This window comes from Mustelus asterias, chromosome 5, assembly GCF_964213995.1.
Source record: "Mustelus asterias chromosome 5, sMusAst1.hap1.1, whole genome shotgun sequence".
NCBI lineage: Eukaryota > Metazoa > Chordata > Chondrichthyes > Carcharhiniformes > Triakidae > Mustelus > Mustelus asterias.
The window spans coordinates 94,186,932-94,208,408 of NC_135805.1; the positions used below are offsets into that span (position 1 = coordinate 94,186,932).

The 21,477-nt window shown below is 41.6% G+C and overlaps 1 protein-coding gene across 1 annotated transcript in view; it reads right to left on the reverse strand.

Moving 5' to 3' along the window:
- Nucleotides 1–938: 938 nt before the first annotated feature.
- The window catches only part of LOC144493698 (uncharacterized), a 55,082-nt gene continuing 34,543 nt past the window's right edge, over nt 939–21,477 (reverse strand). Inside the window, exons 2-5 of the mRNA XM_078213056.1 lie at nt 16,612–16,717; nt 14,030–14,499; nt 9,921–10,089; nt 939–3,531 (exon numbers count right to left, since the gene is read on the reverse strand). Coding sequence (XP_078069182.1) covers nt 3,365–3,531; nt 9,921–10,089; nt 14,030–14,499; nt 16,612–16,717 — 912 coding nt within the window. The 3' untranslated portion in view covers nt 939–3,364. The remainder of the gene's footprint in view (nt 3,532–9,920; nt 10,090–14,029; nt 14,500–16,611; nt 16,718–21,477) is intronic.

Below are 21,477 nucleotides of genomic sequence, written 5' to 3' on the forward strand. Positions count from 1 at the left end.
TAGACAAAGACAAGCTTCAAATACCGAGACACAAAAGCTCTAAACCCCAATTCATCATCAGATGAAATAGCCCAACCATCTCATAATACTCATCACTAGAAGCTGGAATATGTTCTTTCACTTCCTCTAAATGATGCCTATCTGCATCAGTTGAGATTTAAAAACTATGAAAAATAGAGCTGTCTTTTTGTTTTCATATAAATCTAAGGAACAGTTTCAACCAACTGTGAGTTCTGTGAAATGATCCCATTCTAGATGGAGTTAATATGTGGAGACCCAGATTGACATGGACTTGACCTGGCTGTCATATTGACCAAGATATTCACCTACACAGACTTAACCAAGCTATCATATTCATACAGAAACATCTGCCTCAAAATGAGCTTTTGTTGCTTTAATTGCTTTGTTGACAAACTAAAGTTACTTGGGAATTAGAATTACTTATTTGAAATGCTCATAAGGATTGATGGAAGTAACACATATTATTGTAATCTCTCAATTGGAACCATTAGGCAAAATATGTGGAATAATAAACCATGTCAAAGATATGAACACTTCACTGCGCAGTGTCTAAAGCTTGGTTACTGAAAAGGGCAATGGTAGAAAAAATGCTTCAATGTATATATCACAATCCTGATGGCTAAGGTTCAGCTCTGGAGGTTTATTGGAATTTATTTCCCCATTATATTGTGAAGGTGTTCCAAAAAATAGGTCTGATTGCTTCATTTAAAAGTCCTGTTGCTTTTCAGATGTCAAGAAACAGAATGTATCGAGATATATAACCTCCACATGGGATGGTTTTATATTTGGTGAAGTACCCCGCTGTGTTAAGTCTCTGAAATTAACCAGTAAACTAAATCTGGCGAAGTAATATTAACCTATGTGCATTAGTCTGACATGTTATTTTTCACTTTCTGCAAGAGAGAGTAGCATGTTATCATGTGATGACCATTTAATATGTCCAGAGATTGATGCATCATAATCAGAGAACTTAAGGAATCAATGTCCAGAACAAGCCGCCCACCGCCTCCACCTCTACACTTGGGCTAGACACGGAACAAGCTACATCCTCTTAGTTCCTTTATACACACTTCTTTTCACAAAAATACAGACATAATTGAGAAATTAGAAACATTACATTGTTTACAACAGTTTGAAGGAAGAACTTCTCCAATTGAAATTACACAGTCAGCCCATAATGGTGCAATGGCAGGCGTCAAAGTCACTTGCTATATATATGTTCAGAGCCTCTCACAATCTCAGTATTGCAGCTGTAACCTGCGTTGATATAGTACTTATAAAGCAGTAAACAGCCTATAACACTACCAAGATGGGCTAGTTGCTCTTCAAAAACCAGATCCTATCCTTCTAGCAATTGACACAACTTATGACACTGTTTTAATTCCAGACTGCCCCATTTTAGCTAGCCTTAAGAATGTGAAGCTCCTCACCCAAATTCTTTACTGCATAGAGAAAGCCCATTAAATCAAAAGGCTATAAAGTTTGAGTCACAAGTTAACAATGAAAGAGTAAAGGGAGACTCTGTAGTAAATAGGTATTACCTGCAACTGTAGCAGAATTGAAGGGGATGGGAGTTGCAACTTAAAATCTATGTACTTGACCTCACAGCAGTTCTCAAGTATTTTAATTTCAGACCTCATGTTAAGTGGATTCTATCACCTTCATAAAGTTTTGACAATAATCAGTGTGTCAGTGTTCTTTTATTGTTTGATATGCATAGAAATTGCACAGTTAATAAATAGAAAGCATTAATGAAGTTACAGATAAAGTCTAACATTCATGAAAAAGTCCAGACTTGCACCAAGTCACAAAAACCATGTTCAATGAAATCTTTTGACATTGAGCCATTTTTGCGAGTCATAAATGATTCTAAGCTAAGATGAACCTCTAGTGCTATCATACAAAAATAATTATATTTGGTTAACTCTTTGTTAACTTTAGAAAATGTAGATCTTAAACTGCAGAGTTGTCAAGTTGCGATTAGAACTCAAATTTACAGAACGCTAACCAATTCTCGAAAATGGCAGTAATTCATCAACAGCAAGGGGCGTACACAGTTGTCTCCTTTACACAGCCATTTGTTCAAAAATTCATAACAGCTTTAAATTGTTAGATTTTTAAAAATATAAATCAGGGATGCAACATGCTTATGGTAGTTTGCAGGAACTATGTGGCGGCTGAAAAAGAAAGAACCACATCACCAATGACTGGATAAAATCCAGCTTTTAAACAATGCATTTATACAACAAGTTGTAAGACATTTTACTTAGACTACACAGGTCACATTCAACAAGTAACTCTATTTCACGTGTGGAGCTCAGAATGACTCAATATAAGCATTTTAGATAAAGCCTGTGAAATTAGATGGAAGAATTGTGCTTTACTAGTAGTAAGAAAACAGTATCTGAGAAAGATCAATTTTATTTAATTAATTTAGAAGGTCAAGGAAAATAAAAATACATGTCTGTGCAAAAAAAAAAATGGGGTGCCTGGGGAGGGAACACTGAACTTTACTTATTTTTTCACAAACTCAAGAGGCCCAGCTCTCTAAAGGAGTAGATCAGGTGCTTCAATAACTGGTTACAGTATGGAAGCATTATCAACTAAAGGAAACAGGCTGTGATAGCTTCAGGACCAAAAAATATATTTAACTCATGAAACTGACTACTGCCCTTCCACTTTGGTCAATTGAAATATTTCAAAAGGACACATTCCACCAATCAATCCTTCAATTGCCGTAAAACTAAAGGAATGATTCAACTTAGTAAATCTTTTTAAAAAATGAAATGCATCTTTTTCAATGAGCTGCAAAACACAACACAACAATAAAACAAAATATATAGCTGAGTGCAATGGGAATCTCTAATGTAAACCTATATTATTAGGTACACATCATCAGCTTTCATACAATTTGAAATCACAATGGTAAAAGATTCTATGCCCCCCTTTCTATCCCTCCCATTTGCTTAATACTTTCAGAATATAGAAATTTACAGGTTTAGGCAGTTTGCGGCTTTACAATATTGTATTGTATATCACCAACTGGGTTTCTTTTCTCATTTAAAAATAAACGTAACTATTTTACCCCACCATTCCAGAAGGCAGTTATCCTCTATAAAAATTGTAGTGAAAGTTTAACCGAGTCTCCTCACCCACAAAGCCAAATGTCAAACATTACACAAACATATAACTTCTGTCTGCCTCAGAGCTGTCAAAAATACAATCGTCATGGCAATAGAGTTAGACCGGCATTTTTCCGATTCACTTTCTAACCCAGGCAAGAAAAAGAAAAGAAAGTGTTCACTTTGCATAAAAGATTGATACAGAACTTTTAAAAATACATTTATGCATAGAATTCCTCTTGACGTTGTGGCTTTTGGTAGGCTACATTTGGCTGCTTGGATTCATCCAATGTATAACTTCCTTCGTCCTTTTTCTTCATTCGATACACCAACACTACCACCAGCAGAACAGCAAGCACAAGTCCCACAAATCCTGCAGCAACAGTAGCTAAAACAATAGAACAAAACAAAATCAAGTTTATCAAAGTGCATTAATAGTTACATTTGAGTGGTTTCTATACTGGTGAAAAAATGTTCCAAGTTCTAATTTCCTCTTGCTAAGTCACAAAATACACAGATCAAATTGCAACAGCATGCAAAACATCTATCAGATCTATCACCTCTCAGTAATAATCCCCAATGTTTCTTGTCCTCCTGGTTCTCAGAATTTGACTCATGAGGAAGAAAGCAGAAAGGTAAAGAGATAATAACCACACAAAGAATTTAGCTTTGTGAACTGGAAATGACAGGGTCTTCAAACAGGACTATTGGTAAGCATGCATATGGAGAGTCCAATTGAAATAACAAATAAAAATTTTAAAGGAGCAAATGCCAAATCATTGCCTTCCTTTCAAATATTTTCATCGCTTTTAGCATTTCAATTTTCTTTTAAGGACAAGAGGCATAAGTTTTGCTTCTTAGGAATTGAACAAAGGTTTTTTCACATAATTTCCCTCTTGTCCTATCAGCCTGCACCCTTCCCCATTTGAACGACCACTCAAAAGGGTCATCTAAATCATCAGTGTTTGGAACTATTGTTTAGTACATACATTGAACCTTACTGTCAAATATTCATATTGAACCCTCTGCAGTAATTTTCTTCACTGCATAAAAGTTACAATTAAGTCTAACATAGAATCCCTATGGTGCAGAAGGAAGTCATTTGGCCCATTGAGTCTGCACTGACCACAATCCCACCTAGGCCCTATTCCCATAACCCCACATATTTACCTTGCTAATCCCTGACACTAACGTTAATTTAGCATGGCCAATCAACCTAACCTGCACATCTTTGGACAGCGAGAGGAAACCGGAGCACCCGGAGGAAACCCACGCAGACACGGGAAGATTGTGCAAACTCCACACAAACAGTGACCCGAGGCTGGAATCGAACCCGGGTCCCTGGCGCTGTGAGGCAGCAGTGCTAACCACTGTGCCATCATGCCACCCTGTGCCCTGTTCTCACAAATTGCTTAAACTGGAAATGCTGAGACTTTGAAGTGTGATTCCAGCTGGCTCATTTTCCTTGTTCATTTATCTATTCATTTGTCAATTTCAGCAAAATAGAATTTGTTTCAATTGTCCGGTCTCAAAACAACACATCAGACAATTTGCTAATTATAAAGACAAATGGTATAATTGTAGAACAGCAAATTTCAGTTGACCAGGGAGGGAAATCAATATATATGTGGCATGAAATCCGTTTACTACTGCAGTTGAAATTATCTATATTTGACTGTAATTTTTTTCCGACAAGACCTTCAATTGATCTGCCAATTCACATCTTGCGGAAGCAGAAAACAACTCGAAATGACAATGGAAAATTTCAAATTATGCTCTTTACCACAACTTTTATTTTGCCACCTGCTGCTTTAATTGCCTTTATCTACATTTTGATGTCAGTTGCTCAAATCTAAAACAAGGTGCAAAAAGTGGGTCCCGGCAGGGAATCCCGGCAGCGGGTGGCATTGCCGGCTGGAGCTGAAGTGGCGGGTTGAAAGCAATTGCAAGCAGCCGGCCAATTGACAAGGTGGAAGAGTGAGATCTGGTCATTCAAGTGCTGGGGTGGGAAGGAAAGTACCGATCCCGGCTTCAGGGGATGTGAAGGCAGCTGCTGGAAACATTTTCAAACAGCAGCCAGCCCTACTGCAGAGTGAATGAGGATCCAAGAGCCACAGAGATCTGACCTTGTGGCCCCTGAAGAGCTTTCCTCACGTGCTGCCCCAGAAGGATGATCAACCTCCAGCGAGCAGAGCACCAACAATAAAGTGTTACAGACAAACGCGAGAAGGAGCATTTCACAGGGTAGACAAAAGGTCGCTTCATAGTTCAGCAATGCCTCCCTTGGATTCCCATTCTGTACAGGAACAGCAGGAGGCTCTGTTCCCTCTGCATGGGAAGAAGCGACCCTTCTGTCTGACCAAGGGAGCCTGGATGGAAGTCAGCAGCGTTTGAGTTCACCAACATACATGAGTGCAAGTGAGTCAATGGCCTCCGCTGCCAGGGCAAGTGTAACTAAATGCTCAGAACGTGCTCTTGCGTCCATGTGGACAAGATGCAATGAGTCTCAAAATGGGGAGGGATGAGCACGGTAGGCAAAATAATTTTGTGTGGCAGAAGCAGTTGCCTCAAGAGGAATGGCTCCATGTGGGCGTCAAATATCTGCCTCTTAGTGTCAGCACCTTCCAAATCCTGTGAGAGTGAGCAGATTGATGAGATATGCATAAACCCCCATCATGAGTCAAAGGGACACCAGCTGATTTGGGGATCAGCAGGTCATTGTGTGGAGATTAACGTTCCCCTCCTCGCTGAAAAGAGCACACAACACAAAAGAGAGGGTGAAGATGGGTAGAGGTGTGATGGACATCCAACCCTGACACCTTCTGAGGTGGAGGCTATTAATCTGCCCAGAGAATAAAGCAGCCAGGCAACAGGAGATGGCAAGATCAGAATGTGGAGCGAAGCAAGTGAGGAGGCTTCAAGCTTGGTGCCTGCATTGGGAGGAAAAGAAACATCCATTAGGCATGGATGGGAAGTGGGAACGGAAAGACCTTAGCCATAATTGTTTCTGTTGTCTTGTGCAGGTTTTTGCCGTCGAATTCTGAGGAGGACGGATTCAGCATCACATCATCCCTGCACCCTCCACCAGTGCAGATCTGTTCGTGTCGGTCGGTATGTGTTCATGGTTCGATTCGGTGTCACAAGCTGGCAAGGACCTCACAGTCAGGCTTGCACGAACATGGAACCTACTGGAGTTTCAGTGGGAGGCAGGGGAATGTCAGGTGGAGTAACGCACAGCCATGCACAGATGATGGAAGAGTCCATGCAGGCCTTTAGCGCTGCCATCGAGTGTGTTATCGCATGGCTACCTCCATCGAGATGTTGGTGACCCTCATCGAGAGCCACATACACCAGATTGCCCTTTGACTGACAGATATGTGCGCAGATCTGCACAATGTTGCGTTGGCCATGAGCTCAAGGCAACAGTGGCTAGACAAGAAGGGTTGAGACTCCAGACCTCACCTACAGGTATCCCTCAATCTCTGGTAGATAGCAAGGAGCCATTATGTACCGTGGGAGGAGAAATGGCCGCTAACTACAACTAGGGGCTCTTCTCAAGACTCTCCAAGGGTGGACTGGTGCTCCTCAGCTCTTTTGCCTGTGAGCTGATCACCTCCAGTAAATGCAGCCACAATAGAGGCAGCTGCACCAATGCAGGAACCCCTTCGCGTGCTGGGGCCCTTCAGGCTGCGGGCACCCAGGGGTTGATCACTAACGTCATCTCAGGCCACGGGGCACTACCTTGAGCAACCTGCCCCCATCTCAGCTGCAGATGCCAAGGCCATATCTCATCAGACCACTCTGAGGCACATTAGGGTAGAATTAGTGGTTACATTCTGTACAAGGAGGCAGCTCACCACCACCTTCTCAAGCACATCTAGGGATGGGCAATAAATGCTGGCCAGCCAGCGATGCCCATGTCCCATGTATGAATTAAAAAAAAGATTGGTGGTTGTATTTCAGTAGATGGGTTTTGTGTATTGATTCCTGCATCATTTATGCAGCAAGTGTTGTCTTCTCACTTGTAATGTGAACCCTTGCACCTTCATCTGCATATCTGTGCCGGAGAAGGTGGACTCTGTCCCTCTCCATGATTGGAGCATGGAATGGAAGGTTGGATGCTGGTAAGTACTAAGCGTGATGACATGTAGTGGCCATGTGAGTTGTTGATCTGATATAACAGGCATTGTGAAGGCATCATATCTGCTGGAAGCAGGTATGAATTATGTTCTCACAAGCCTCCTTTGCACATCTCTCCATGGCTCTTTCTTTGATGCAGGTACCTCGTCCTGCTGTCCTGTCTGCTCTGCCTCCTCCTCCACATCAAAAGATGAGTGAGGATCATCCATGTCCTCTGCCTGCAGGGCCTATACTCTCTGCTGCGCTAGGTTGTGGAGAGCACAGCAGACAACAATGATCCTGGAAACCCTCGCTGAGCCCATTGCAATTCTCTACCAGAAAGGTCTGGACAATAGAACCTGATCTTCAGCGGGCCAGTCACCATTGTGGGCCAGGCTAACTATTGTTCCCCAGTCTGTAGTGTGAGTTTCTTACTAGTGTCATCAGCCAGATCTTGAAAGGCACTCCCTATCAGTGAGGATACAGCCCCGAAAGCGTGTGTGGGCTGGAACAGCTGTGGCATCTGGAAATGTCAAGAGTTCATAGGCAGCATGGGTGCCCCTGAAAGCAGCCGCATACATGGAGGACTGGCATTGAATGGTCGCAGATAGGTTGGGCATTGATTGATTAGAACTCTTTCCTGTTTTTAAGGGCCACAGGCTGGACAAGATAGCTTTGATGGCCACTTGGTACAATTGATTACACCCAACTAGACTGATAACTGGGTCAGGATTTTCTGGCCTTTCCCACTGGTGAGATTGTCTGATCCTGCCGAAGGCAATGCCCCTGCAACAGAGTTCCCTGAGAGACGGAAAATCCTAGTCTTGAAATGAGCGGGTTGCCTTATGAGGATCGGTTAGGCAGAATGGACTTGTTTCCACTGGAGTTCAGAAGAGTGAGGGATGACTTGTTTGAAATATATAAGATCCTGAATGGTAATGACAAGGCGGACGTGGAAAGGATATTTCCTCTGCTGGGTGAATCCAGAACTAGGTAGCGTTATAATGTAACCAATGGTAACATGCTGTGAGGGTCAGCTGACCAGATTGAGGCTGTAATCAATGGTAAAATGATGTGGTAATCAGCTGACCAGCTGAGCCAGTATAAATAGAAAGCAGATGGGGATTGTGGGGAGCTGGTGTGGCCCAGGGTGTGGCCCGAGTGCTGGAGTAATGAAGTTTTTTACTAAACCTTTTTCTTTGATTTACTTTGTGAAGTTTTATTGCTTGCAACTGAAGTATCCCCACTGCCGAATGAACAGGGAGCACTATTTTAAAATTCGGGGTCACCCTTTTAGGACAGTGATGAGGAGATTTGTTTTCTCTCAGAGGGTTGTGCGACTCTGAAGTTTGGTTGTCGTCGGCAGCCTGCCCTCACTCAAGCCTCACACACTCATCCCACACCTCTCAAGAGACTGCAATACCCACATCACCATCAGATCCATCAGCCACTCACTGATGGGATGATGTGAGAAGCTTTCTCACTCAATTAAAATGAGGAATTCAGCTTGCAACTTAGTTAAGTGGCATTTTTGATTAACCGGCGCCACCCATTCCCAGAACATGCCGGATAACAGAAATTCTTCTGTACTTTAATCTTTAAGAAACCCTTTAGTGGAAATCTTTGCTAAATTAATATTTGTGTTACTAGATATAGAAATGCTAGGCATTAATTAAGCACACTAGAGTTGTAGAGATGCATTTTTAAAGCAGAGATTAAAAACACACGGAAATGTCAGACACACACTAGGTTTGTCAGCACCCAAAAAGAGAATAGGTTAACATTTGCAGCATTGACCCCCCCAGCAGAACTATAAACATAGAAAAATAGAAGCAGGAGGAGGCCATTCGAGCCTGCTCCGCCATTCATTGTGATCATGACTGAATATCCCACTCAATAGTCTGATCCTGCCTTCACCCATATCCTTTGATCCTTTTCGCCCCAAGTGCTATATCTAATCATAGAATCCCTACGGAACAGAAGGAAGCTGTTCGGCCCATCAAGTCTATACCAATCACAATCCCACCCAGGCCCTAGTCCTGAAATCCCACACATTTACCCTGCTAATCCCCCTAACTCTAGGGCCAATCTAGCATGGCCAATCAAGCTAACCCGCACATCTTTGGACTGTGGGAGGAAACCGGAACACCCGGAGGAAACCCACGCAGACACGGGAAGAACGTGCAAACTCCACACAAACAGCGACCCGAGTCCGGAATTGAACCTGGAACCCTGGCGCTGTGAGGCAGCAGTATTAACCACTGTGCCACCGTGCCGCCGCCAACGAACTGCTACATCTAATCTGCCTAATTATTCTGGCCAGAGGGTTACATGTGAAAGTGCAAAGGCATTGGCCGGGATTTTGGGGCCACCCGGCAGTGTGGTTTCTGGTGACCTGCCACTGGCCGCCGGCGGGGCTCTTCTGGTCCCGCCAAAATCTATGGCATTTTTGTATGGCTCACGCCACTGGGTAACCCACTGCGGGGGAGAGGGTGTCAACTTCAGCAGAACCGGAAGATCCTCCCAGCTGGAAAGACTGGAAAATCCCACCCATTGTTTCCCTTTACATATGCTAACAAACTGAGGTGTATTTGCAGCAGTTCCAGTACTTATGTATTGCATTAAAAAATAGTGGCTGTTAAATAGCAACATGCATACCTGCCAATAATTCACTTCTTTCCAGGAAACCCCTGGATGCACTGGCGTCACGTGGGTATTTTTCCTCTGGGGTTTTTGAATCTGGAATTCGACTTTCATTCTCAGCTATTTTGGTTTCTATTGTCTCAATGAGGTAGATATCACTGTCATTTTGCCCCATGTCCAGAACCTAAATGAACCGATGAAGATATTAAGGAATGAACAAAAGTCTTATTCAATCCAAGTTATTTTATATACTACAAGAGTATTTCAACATAAGAGGTTCCACAAGGGCATTTTAATATTTACAAGATGTATTCATGTGTACTGAATGTGAATCCCTGCTTCCTGATCTAGGCTGCTATTTTTGAGGCAAGACCGTGGCATGTTTCTGTGCATGCGTCTGGAGTTCCAGCACCCCTACATCATTGAAGAAAGGTATCCCCTTATGGCTAAATATTAAAGCTACGAGCCTGGAACTTCTGCATGCTTGTGTTTGATTTTTTAGAACAATTTATTTGTGCTCTGTAACTCATGTAATAGATTAAGGCCAGAATTTTACAGCTCCTCACACCAGTGGGATCTTCCAGTCCCACCGATGTGAGCAGAGATTCCAATGGCTCATTCCCACACAGGGAGGCTCAAAGATTCTGGCCTAAGTTTCCACTATCCTTTGACATAATTTTTAAAACATCACGCAAGGCAAAAGGATATTAATAAGTAATTTACTCAGGAACTGCCCTCTGTACCCAAGACTAACTGTTACTTTGATTAAAGTACTAACCTCCCAATAAGAACAGAGTCATAGAGTCATACAGTACAGAAGAGGCCCTTCGGCCCATCGAATGCAGTGAATAACTACATTAAATCTACACTAATCCCACTTTCCAGCACTTAGCCAATAACTTTTAATATTATGACATTTCAAGTGCCTATCTGTGTACCTTTCAAAGGTTTGTTATGAAAAAGGAAAAAGGTGGTCTGCAAAAAAAGGGTTTTGGATTGGGGCAGATTTTCTTAGGATAAGGTAGGATCTGCCCAAAGTAGACTGGGAGCAACTTCTTGTGGGAAAATCTATAGCAGAGCAGTGGGGGCTGTTCTAAAAGGAAATGGGGAGAGTACAGGCCAAATTGTGTCCTTTAGGGTGAAATGCAGGAGCAACATGCACAGAGAACCCTGGATGTCTAGAAATGTACAGGAATAGATAAAAAAAGAAAAGAGAGGCTTTTAGCAGGTACAAGGGAGCAAATCAGCGGAGGTCTTTGTGGAATATAGAAAGTGCACAGGGGAAGTTAAGAAAGCAATTAGGAAAGCAAAGAGGGAGCATGAAAAAGTGCTGATGGATAAGATTAGGAAGAATTGCAAGATATTCTATAAGTATATTAAGAGGAAGAGGATAACCAGAGAAAGAGTAGGGCCCATTCGGGCGTAATCTGTGTGTGGAGACGGAGGATGTTGGTAGGGTGTTAAACGAATACTTCACATCCGCCTTCACTTGGGACTCCACCTGTGGGGGGATGAGCCATTGAAATCTCTGTTCACATTGGTGGGACTGGAAGATCCTGCTGGCATGAGGAGCTGGAAAATTCCAGCCTTAATTTTTACATCAGTTACAGAGCTCAAATAAATTGTTCTAAAAAATCAAACACAAGTATGCAGAAACTCCAGGCTCGCAGCTTTAATATTTGGCCATAAAATGATACTTTTCATCAATAATGCAGGGACTCTGGAACTCCGGACTCATGTACTGAAACATTCCCACCTCTACTACCCTCCGAGGCAGTGCATTCCAGACTGCCACCACCATCTGGGTGAAAACGTTTTTCCTCAGATCCCCTTTAAATCTCCTGCCCCACACCTTAAAATTATGCCCCCTCATTACTGACCCTGCAACTGAGAGGAACAGCTGCTTCCTATCCACCTTGTCCATTCCCCTCATAATCTTATATACCTTAATCAGGTCACTCCTCAGCCTTCTCTGCTCGAAAGTAAACAACCTGAGCCTATCTAGCCTCTCTTGATAGCTCAAATTCTCCATCCCAGGCAAAATCCTGGTGGATTTCCTCTCCAGTCCAATCATATCCTTCCTATAACGAGGCAACCAGACTACATACAGTACTCCAGCTGTGGCTAACCAATGTTTTGTACAGCTCCAACGTAATCTTCCTGCTCTTATAATCTATGTCACGATTGAGTGTCCCGAGTGCCTTCTTAACTATTCTATTAACCTGTCCTGCCACTTTCAGGGATCTGTAGACAAGTACCTCCAGATCACACTGTTCCTATGAGCTTCCTAGTGTCCTGCCATTCATGGAGTTCTCCTTTGTCTTGTTACTCCTTCCAAGGTGCATCACCTCGCACTTTTCAGGATTACATTCCACCTACCACTGATCTGCCTATGTGATCAACCAGTCTGTATCTTCCGCAACCTAAAACCTTATTCACTATTAACTACTCTGCCAATCTTCATGTCATCCGCAAACTCATCTATATTGTTTATATATCACAAATAATAAGGGACCTAGCACTGAGTCCTGTGGTACATCACTGGAAACCACCCTCTGACTCCTACTGGAGATCAATTTTTTTCCTTCAGAATTTTCTCTAATAGCTTCCTTACCACTGATGTGAGACTCACAGGTCTGGAATTCCCTGGTTTATCTCTACCTCCCTTCTTGAAAAGTGGAACCACATTAGCTGTCCTCCAATTCTCTGGCACCTCCTCTGTAACCAGAGAGAAACTAAAAATATGGGTCAGAGCCCCTGTAATTTCCTCCCTCGTCTCCCACAGCAGACTGGGCTACAACTCATCCAGACCTGGGAATTTGTCCACTTTTAAGCCCACCAAAATCTCCAATACCTGCTCACTCCCTATGTCAAACTGTTCAGGAACCTCACAGTCCCTCTCCCCAAATTCTGTACCAACGTCCTCCTTCTCCCGAGTGAAGACAAATGTGAAGTATTCGTTTAACACCCTACCAACATCCTCCGTCTCCACACACAGATTATGCCCTGATGGGTCCTACTCTTTCTCTGGTTATCCTCTTCCCCTTAGTATACTTATGGAATATCTTGCAATTCTCCCTAATCTTATCCACCAGCCCTTTTTCATGCCCCCTCTCTGCTCTCCTAATTGCTTTCTTAACTTCCCCCATGCACTTTCTATACTCCACAATGGTCTCTGCTGATTTGCTCCCTTTGTACCTTCTAAAAGCCTCAATTTTCTTTCTTATCCATTCCTATACATTTCTGTGCATGTTGTTCCTGCATTTCACCCTAAAGGAAATAAATCCTGGACTCTCCCCATTTCCTTTTTGAAAGGCCCCCAATGCTCTGCTATAGATTTTCCCACAAGGAGCTGTTCCCAGCCTACTTTGGCCAGATCCTGCCTTATTCTAATAAAATCTGTCTTCCCCCAATCCCAAACCATTTTTTGCAGACAATCTTTTTCCTTTTTCATAACAAACATAAATTATACTATGTTGTGGTTGCTGTCACTAAGATGCTCCCTCAGTGCCACATCAAACATCTGTCCAGCTTTGTTCCTCAGAATTAGCTCCAGGACTGTGTCATCCCATGTTGAACCTTCTACATATTGACATAAAAAGCTCTTCTGAATACATTTCAAGAAATCTGCCCCCTCTAAATCACTACGACGATCCCAATTAATGTTGAGGAAGTTGAAATCCCCAAATGTAATTATCCTATTATTATTACTTTACACACTTCAGTGAATTGTCTAAATATCTACTCTTTTATTATCTGCTCACTGTTTGGGGGCTACACTCCCAACAATGTGACTCCCCCTTCTTATTCCTAAGCTCTACCCACAAAGCTTCATTTGAAGACCCTTCCAAGATATCATCCCTCCTTACTGTAGTAGCTGCCCCCTTCATTAATAATGCAATACCACCTCATCTTTTACACTCTCCCCTGTCTTGCCTGAAGATCCTATACGCCAGAATGATGAGCTGCCAATCCTATCCCTCCCTCAACCATGTCTCTGAGATGGCAACAATATCACACAATTCCATGTGTCAATCCACACCCTTAACTCATCAGTCTTACCTATAATACTCATAGAATTAAAGTAGAGACAATGGAATGTTATACTTTATTTTTAAACTCACCTCATCAATTGAAGCAGATTTTTTGACCATTGTGGTCATCATTTCATTTGTTGTAACTACCCTTGAGACAGCTAAGGATTCATCATTGGTAACAGTAAGCCCATGATCAGGGATTGTGGTATGAACATTCAGGCTCACACTGGTCACTTCAGTAAAATTATGTTTGGGTTCAAAACCACGTGGCTGTGAATTACCAATTCTGACTTTAGGAACAATGGGAATATCAGTGTCTTTTGAAATGGTGGTGGAAGATACAGGACCAGTCACTGTGGCTGCTGTTGTAGTTTCAACAACTGGCAAATCATGATGTTCTGGTCCAATGTGCACATGTTGTGTTGTGGTCATTTCGCTTGTGGTCTTAGCCATGGTCACTTGGCTTGATGAATATAAATGATTTGAAACTGTTGAAGGAAGCGTGTGATAAGTTGTATGCTCTTCATTGAAAAAGTTCTTCTCAAACACAATGCCATCTAAAAGCAAATAAAAATGGAACAGTTAGACTACTATCCATTTCTGGTGCAACATTGTAAAACTGATCAATTCAATATTTCACTATAATCTTTACTATTGTTTGAAGAATCTCTACAAATAAAGATATTGCTTTTATCCCACACGTGGAAGCTAACTAGGACAATGATAATTTATGCCACGATCAAATCGATATATCTTGCCTAACTCCTTAAGTATTCTTTCACAGGCCGTGTGCATCATGGACTTGGCCACCATTTGTTACATATGCCTAAATGCCTTTGAGAAGGTGGTGGTGAGCCATCTCCTTGAATCACTACAGTCCATGTGGTGTAGGTGCATCCAAAGTGCTATTACCCAGGGGCAGCAATATCGTTCTAGGTCAGAATGGTCTTTGACGTGGAGGGGAACTTACAAGTGGTAGTGTTCCCATGCATCTGCTGCCTTTGAACTTTGAAGTTCTAGAGATAGTGGATTTGGAAGTTGATGTAAAAGGAGACTTGGAGAGTTCCTGCAGTACATCTTGTAGATGTTGCACATTGCTGCCACTATGTATTAGTGGTGGAGAGAGTGAATATTGTGGATGGGGTGATAATTAAGTGGGCTGCTTTGTTCTGGATGGTGTCCAGCTTCCTGATTGTTTTTGGACCTGCACTCTTCCAGGCAAATGGAGAGTATTCCATCACACTCCTGATTTGAAGATGGTGTACAGGCTTTGGTGAATCAGGTGAGTTACTCATCGCACAATTCACATCCTCTGACCTGCTCTTATAGCCACAGCATTTATATGGCTCGTCCAGTTCAGTTTCTGGTCAATGGTAACACCCCAGGGTGTTGATAGTGGGGGATTCAGTGATGGTAATGCTGTTGAATGTTAAGGGGTGATGTTTAGATTCTCTCTTGTTGGAGATGGTCATTGCCTGGCACTTGTGTGGCATGAATGTTACATGCCATTTATCAGTCCCAGCATGAATGTTGTCCAGGTCATGTTGCAAATGGACACAAGCCACTTCGTTATCTGAGAAGTTGTGAATGGTGCAGAACATTGAGCAATCATCAGCAAACATCCTCCTTTCTGACCTTATGATGGAGGGAAGGTCATTGATGAAGCAGGTGAAGATGGTTGGGCCTAGGACATTCCCCTGAAGAACTCCTGCAGCAATGTCCTGAAACTGACCTCCAATTGACCACCTTCCTTTGTGCCAGATATGACTCCAATCAGTGGCCACTTAAAAGCCTTAATAGGGGCAAGGGCGAGTTTCCCGTCCGCGGCCATACCTGCCCCACTGGAAAATCCCATCCAATCCATGGTGGGTGGGATCCTAGAGGGAATCCTGTCAATGCGATTTCATGCTTACCCCCATCTCGAAACCCACCAGCAGAGCATGCCATTTGGACCAAGGAGAACAATGAAAGTTTGAGCTCAGGCCTAAGCTTGGACTGGAAGAAAGAACATCCAGGCTAAGCTTCACCTTTGCTAATGAATGTAGTTGGACATGAAAATTCCCAATCTATATGTGTTAATCAAAAGAGTGCGAAAGGGGAGAGAAAGGACAACGTGTTCTATCAGAGAACAAACTAGGTAAGGTCACTGAATGAGGAGATCCCACAGGAAGCTGGAAAATCCTTTTCTGTTAATCATTTAATTTCTGTTTTCTCTCTTTCCTGCTCTTTACAGGAAGTCTCAATGCATTTTCTTGGTATGCCCCCCACATGTTGGTGGCCCAGTCACAGAACTATACAGATAATATAATACATCTGCAAACAGCCAGTTGGATAACACTCAATCTTCCCTCCTTCCTTGTAGCAGCAGTTATGCTCTGGAACGTACCCAAACCTTTTGTCTTTGGGGTGGTGGTGCTGAGGGAGCGGGGGCGGGGGTGGGGGGGGGGGGGGGGGGGTTGCGGGTGGGAGACAGGGAGAGAAGATGACAATGGAAGTAACAACAACTTCCGGTCATTCTGTCGTCTGTAGCGTGTAATGTTATTTTGTTCCAATCTTCATTGGTAATGATTTTATAAAGAACTGACTGCGGTTGAATGTCATCTGCAACTGAATTTATCATTTTAAATCAAACACCAGAACCATTATTTGACACAATAAGGAATGCTCACCACCAGAACCAGAACCGGAATAAAGATCATCGTCTTCAGAATCTGTGCCAGACCCTTCCAGTTCATCGTCAGTCAAGCCTTCAGGGATTTTTGTTGGAGTGATAGCCTATTGCAAAGAAAAGAATATTAATATTGTGCATTTTTTTTAAAAAAGGGAATGTTTCATTTTCTCATTTGAAGATTATTCTCACAGTTTTTCTCATGTTGCTGCATTCACGTGGGCTTGGATTTTGGCTCTGATTTCAGAGTAAAGAAAATGAAGAATGGCCAAAACATCTTGGTTTTGTTTTATTCTTCACACAATTAAAGCATTACATACCAGTGAAAAACAAGTTTCATGGATTTATGAACAACAGTTTTCCTCAGAAAATCCCAATATCCACTTCATTCCAATGAGATAAGGGACTTGAAGTGGTTAAATCTCCTTTGAGGTTTTACATTGGAACAAGCCTAAATGAAGTACAATAGGCCAATCTGTTCCACAGTATTTACCACAGTTCAGTTGCAGACATTAAATAAACCATTTCAGACAAAGTACTGGTAATTAAAATCATACTGACTCAGCATGCAATATGTGTGGTTTCACTTCAAAACTAGTACCTTCCTGTTTACTGAATCATGTTTCCTTCCGCCTCCAAAACACACAAGAAGCTACATTGGCCCATCACTTTTTGGGGTTTGTGCAAAGGAGAGAGAGGGAAACAAAATAGTCTGATATTGGTTAGTCCTTAGTTTGATGTATGATTCTTCAGAACAGGATCCAAAACAGCTTTTGAAAAGAAAATGGATAAGTACATGAAATAGGTTACTGGGAAAGAAAGTGGACTGAGTGGATTGCTCTTTCAGATGAAAAGGGCACTAGTGCTGGGGTACTGACAAAGCTTCCACTTATGGCATCAGATGTAAGCATCAAGCAATTCCAAGTCAGATACAACTGCAGCTTCCACTGTTCTATTCCAGCTGCAGGCTTGTAGTAACAGTGAGCATCCTTGTTCATCTTCTTTCCTACACCATATTAACCAATTGTTCTTATAGGAGATGCGATGGAAATATTAAGATAACTTACAATATGCTTGGATGCAGGTTTGAGAGGGTGAATGGCTTATATCCTACAGATTTTGTTCCCATGTATACGATACAGCCTTTAGTTTGAAAAAAATCATGAATTTATTTTACACTCAAAACATTTTTGACCCAATTGGCTTGAAAACATAACATTTTTACAAATAACAAGCTGTATAACGCTAGGTGCATGTACTTTCAAGCTTCATCTGTGTGCACAAGCATCTAGCTGTCAGCAATGTGTTTCTACAAAACTGAAGAAATTTCATAATATTCTGACATCTTTACCAAGAGTTTCAAAACAAAATCATCAAATCTGTCTCAGAGGTTGACATGCTAACATCAATGCTTGTAAAATAAATCATTCCACTCGAGGCTTCTGTGAGCCCACAAAACTTTTTTAAAAAATCTATTTTATTATTTAGCAGATTATTTTATTTATATGAGGGGAGAGAAGGAAGACATTATAATCTGAAGTGTTTTTGGGAAGGTAACATAGCCTGAGAAAACCTACAGTACAAGATTACATTGCGCAGGGTACTTCTCTATTGCAGTGTGACGAACAGCAATTAAAATCATTTGATTGCAGGTTAAGAGGCTTTCATTTCTGCTGGAAAGATGCTACTGGAATCAAATAGTAACCTGTTCACTTCACTTTCACCAACCGCTTACTCCACTTCAGGTTCCCAGGGAGTGGAAGCCTATCCCAACAGACACCTGGCATTAGGTGGGATACCCCCAGTCTATTGCAGGGTAGTACCTTGTTCATATTATACTTAATAATAGAATAGGAAATCGACTGTCTTCCTCGAGATTATCTCCAAGATTGGCAAAACTAAAAATTCATTTTTGTACTCTTATTTATAATCAAATATGTTTGCTGGAGGCTGCCAGCTATCTATGGGGCAGTAAAGAAGGTAACGTTGTACATTATTACCCAAAGGTACTAAGGTCATCTACAACATTATTATCATGTCTATCAGAGCAAAACCCAGACATTGAACTTGGCAGCTTTCTAATCTGTGAAGCCCAGCTCTAGAACAGATTGTACATTTATCTACTAAACCTATCTAGGAGCAACAGTTCTACTTACAGAATGGCATTGAATATCAACACATCTCCAATGTTAGAATCAAATTACAGGGAACATTACATGGACTTTGAACCATTTTAATACCACCTCATGGCCATATATGAGTTTTGCATTGCACAGAACAGGTACTATATCCAGCACAATTCTGATAGAAACTGTCTTTTCAACTTAGGGACTTTGGGAAAACTTTGCAATTATAAAATATTTATATATATATATATATATATATATATATATATATAAAGGAGCAACAAATGTATGGATGTGTTGTGCATTAAGTATCACATTTTGAGGACAATACTTTACAGATTACCACCAGGCAAGGTTTAAGCACTCATTGGCAAATATAAATTTATAGTGCCTGATACCCCAAAATTAATTTTGTATATTGATACAAGGGGGGAGAAAAAAGCCTTGATTCCTAAACAAGCTTAGTAAACTACCCAAAGCAGATTATATAAAGAAAGAACTGACATTTTATTGGCACTTTCAAGAACTTGGGATGTCCCAAAAAGTTTCACAGCCAATGAATTATTTCTGAAACACGCTTTCTGTTTTAATGGAGGAACGTGGCAGCTAGTTTGCACACAGTAAGACCCCGTAAACAGTAATGAGACAATGACTAGAACATTTGCATTTTTAGTGGTGTTTGTTCTTCAGGCACTCAACATAGACCCCCAGAATTCAAAGCTCTGAAACAAAAAGTAATCTGGAAAGTGAAATTATATGGCCATAGTAAGAGAATCCAATCCTCTACAAACATTAAACTGAAATACATCAGACACACTGGGTCAATATATTTTATACCTTTTAATAATACATATACTTTGTACTCCAAACATTTTCTCCTTCTGTAAACACTATCAGTATAGGTAAATGGTAAGTTAATTGTGCCAAGCAAGGAGTGGCAATGGACTTCAGACTAAAGATTAAATCATGCCCTGATCATAGTTAGGAAAAATGGAGCAACAAAGGCAGCAGAAAAGTGAAGTAAACACATGAAAACTCACAGAAGGTCCAAGAACCAATTGAACTCCATTCAGAAGTACAGATCCCATTTTCAACATTTTTTTAATGGAAAAAAGATTTTTAGCCTGTAAAATCCATTCCACCAAAAAGGTAGTTACTTTTGCAGAACACCATGCGTCAGAATTAAAGTTACAGTGTGGAAACATTACCTCAATTTCACAATTCCTGTGACAGTGGAATCTCTGTTGGAAGCATTGAATCATCCCTTTAAATTCGAGAATGAGCTCTACTCTAAAATTAATGTTTTAGCATTTGGTGTAAAGACAGATAGAAATCCAACATACTGTAAACATACTGTGAACTGAAAACGTAGAACTCAACACCTTTAATTAGATTTTGGAATGTGATCACAAAATAGCGATAGGATTTATTAATCCATAGAATCTCTATGGTGCAGAAGGAGGATATTCGGCCCATCGAGTCTGCACCAGATCTCCAAAAGAGCATCTTACCCAGGCCTCTCCCCCAGCCCCCCCACCCTTTCCAGTATCTCCATGCAATCCGCCTAACCCACACATCTTTGGACACCAAGGGGCAATTTAGCATGGCGAATCCACCTAACCTGGACATCTTTTGACAATGGGAGGAAACCGGAGCACCCAGATGAACCCCACACAGACATGGGGAAAATGTGCAAACTTGATGCAGTCACCCAAGGACAGAATCAAACCTGGGTTCCTGCTGCTGTAAGACAGTAGTGATAACCACTGTACCATCGTGCCACCCAATCTAAGGATGATTAATCGATTTGGAAACCAAAATGTTAATTTGGCTCATTAACGTTAATTTCAATATTGCAAGGAAAATAAATTATTTCCTCACAAACACCTGAGTAAATTTAATGCAAGGTTTGCTTATTTTTAAAACAGAAACCAAACTTACTCTATTCTACCTGTGAAAACAAGGACACTCGGTACAAATTTCAGATACAAAATTCTTCACATCAAAAACATCTCCCCTAGTTGACAGAGATTACAACCGAGTTGAATCTTGTTTGTTCAAAGTTGGGTTCTGGAGATGAATGGACAACGCTGTAGCATGGCCACTGATCTAATATAGGTTGTCAACCTATCAGAGGAAATTGCTTAGGTATCTGTGGCAACAACTTGTATTTATGTAACACTTTTAACATGGTATAGCCTCCCAAGGATAGTAATCAAACAAAATTTGACACCAGGCTGTGTAAGGCAGATAACCAAATGCTTGATTAAGAAGGTAGATTTTAAGGAGTCTCTTAAAGGAAGAAAGAGAAGCAGTGAGCCTCAGCGATAGAATTTCAGAGCTTACGGTCTTGGCAGCTGTGGTCAAGGTCACCAAAGGTGGAGTGATTGTATTTAGGGATGCTCAAGAGACCGGAATTGGAGGAGCACAGATACTGTAGCGGATAACATACAGAGGGGTCAGGCCCTGGAAGAATTTGAAAATGAGGATGAGAAATTTTAAATTGAGGCATTACTTGACAGGTTGCTAATGCAGGTCAGCGAAATTTGAATGGGCAAACCTACACTAACAAAGTATGGAGAAAGGGAGGTCATGTTTCAGGTCAAGATGACCTTCAAAGAACAGTTCTGCTGAAAGGTCATCTCTCCTGAAATGTTTGTTTCTCCCCACAAATGCTGCCTGGCCTGCTATGTATTTCCAAAACTTGAACATACTGAGCAGGTAAGTGGCACTTGAAATTA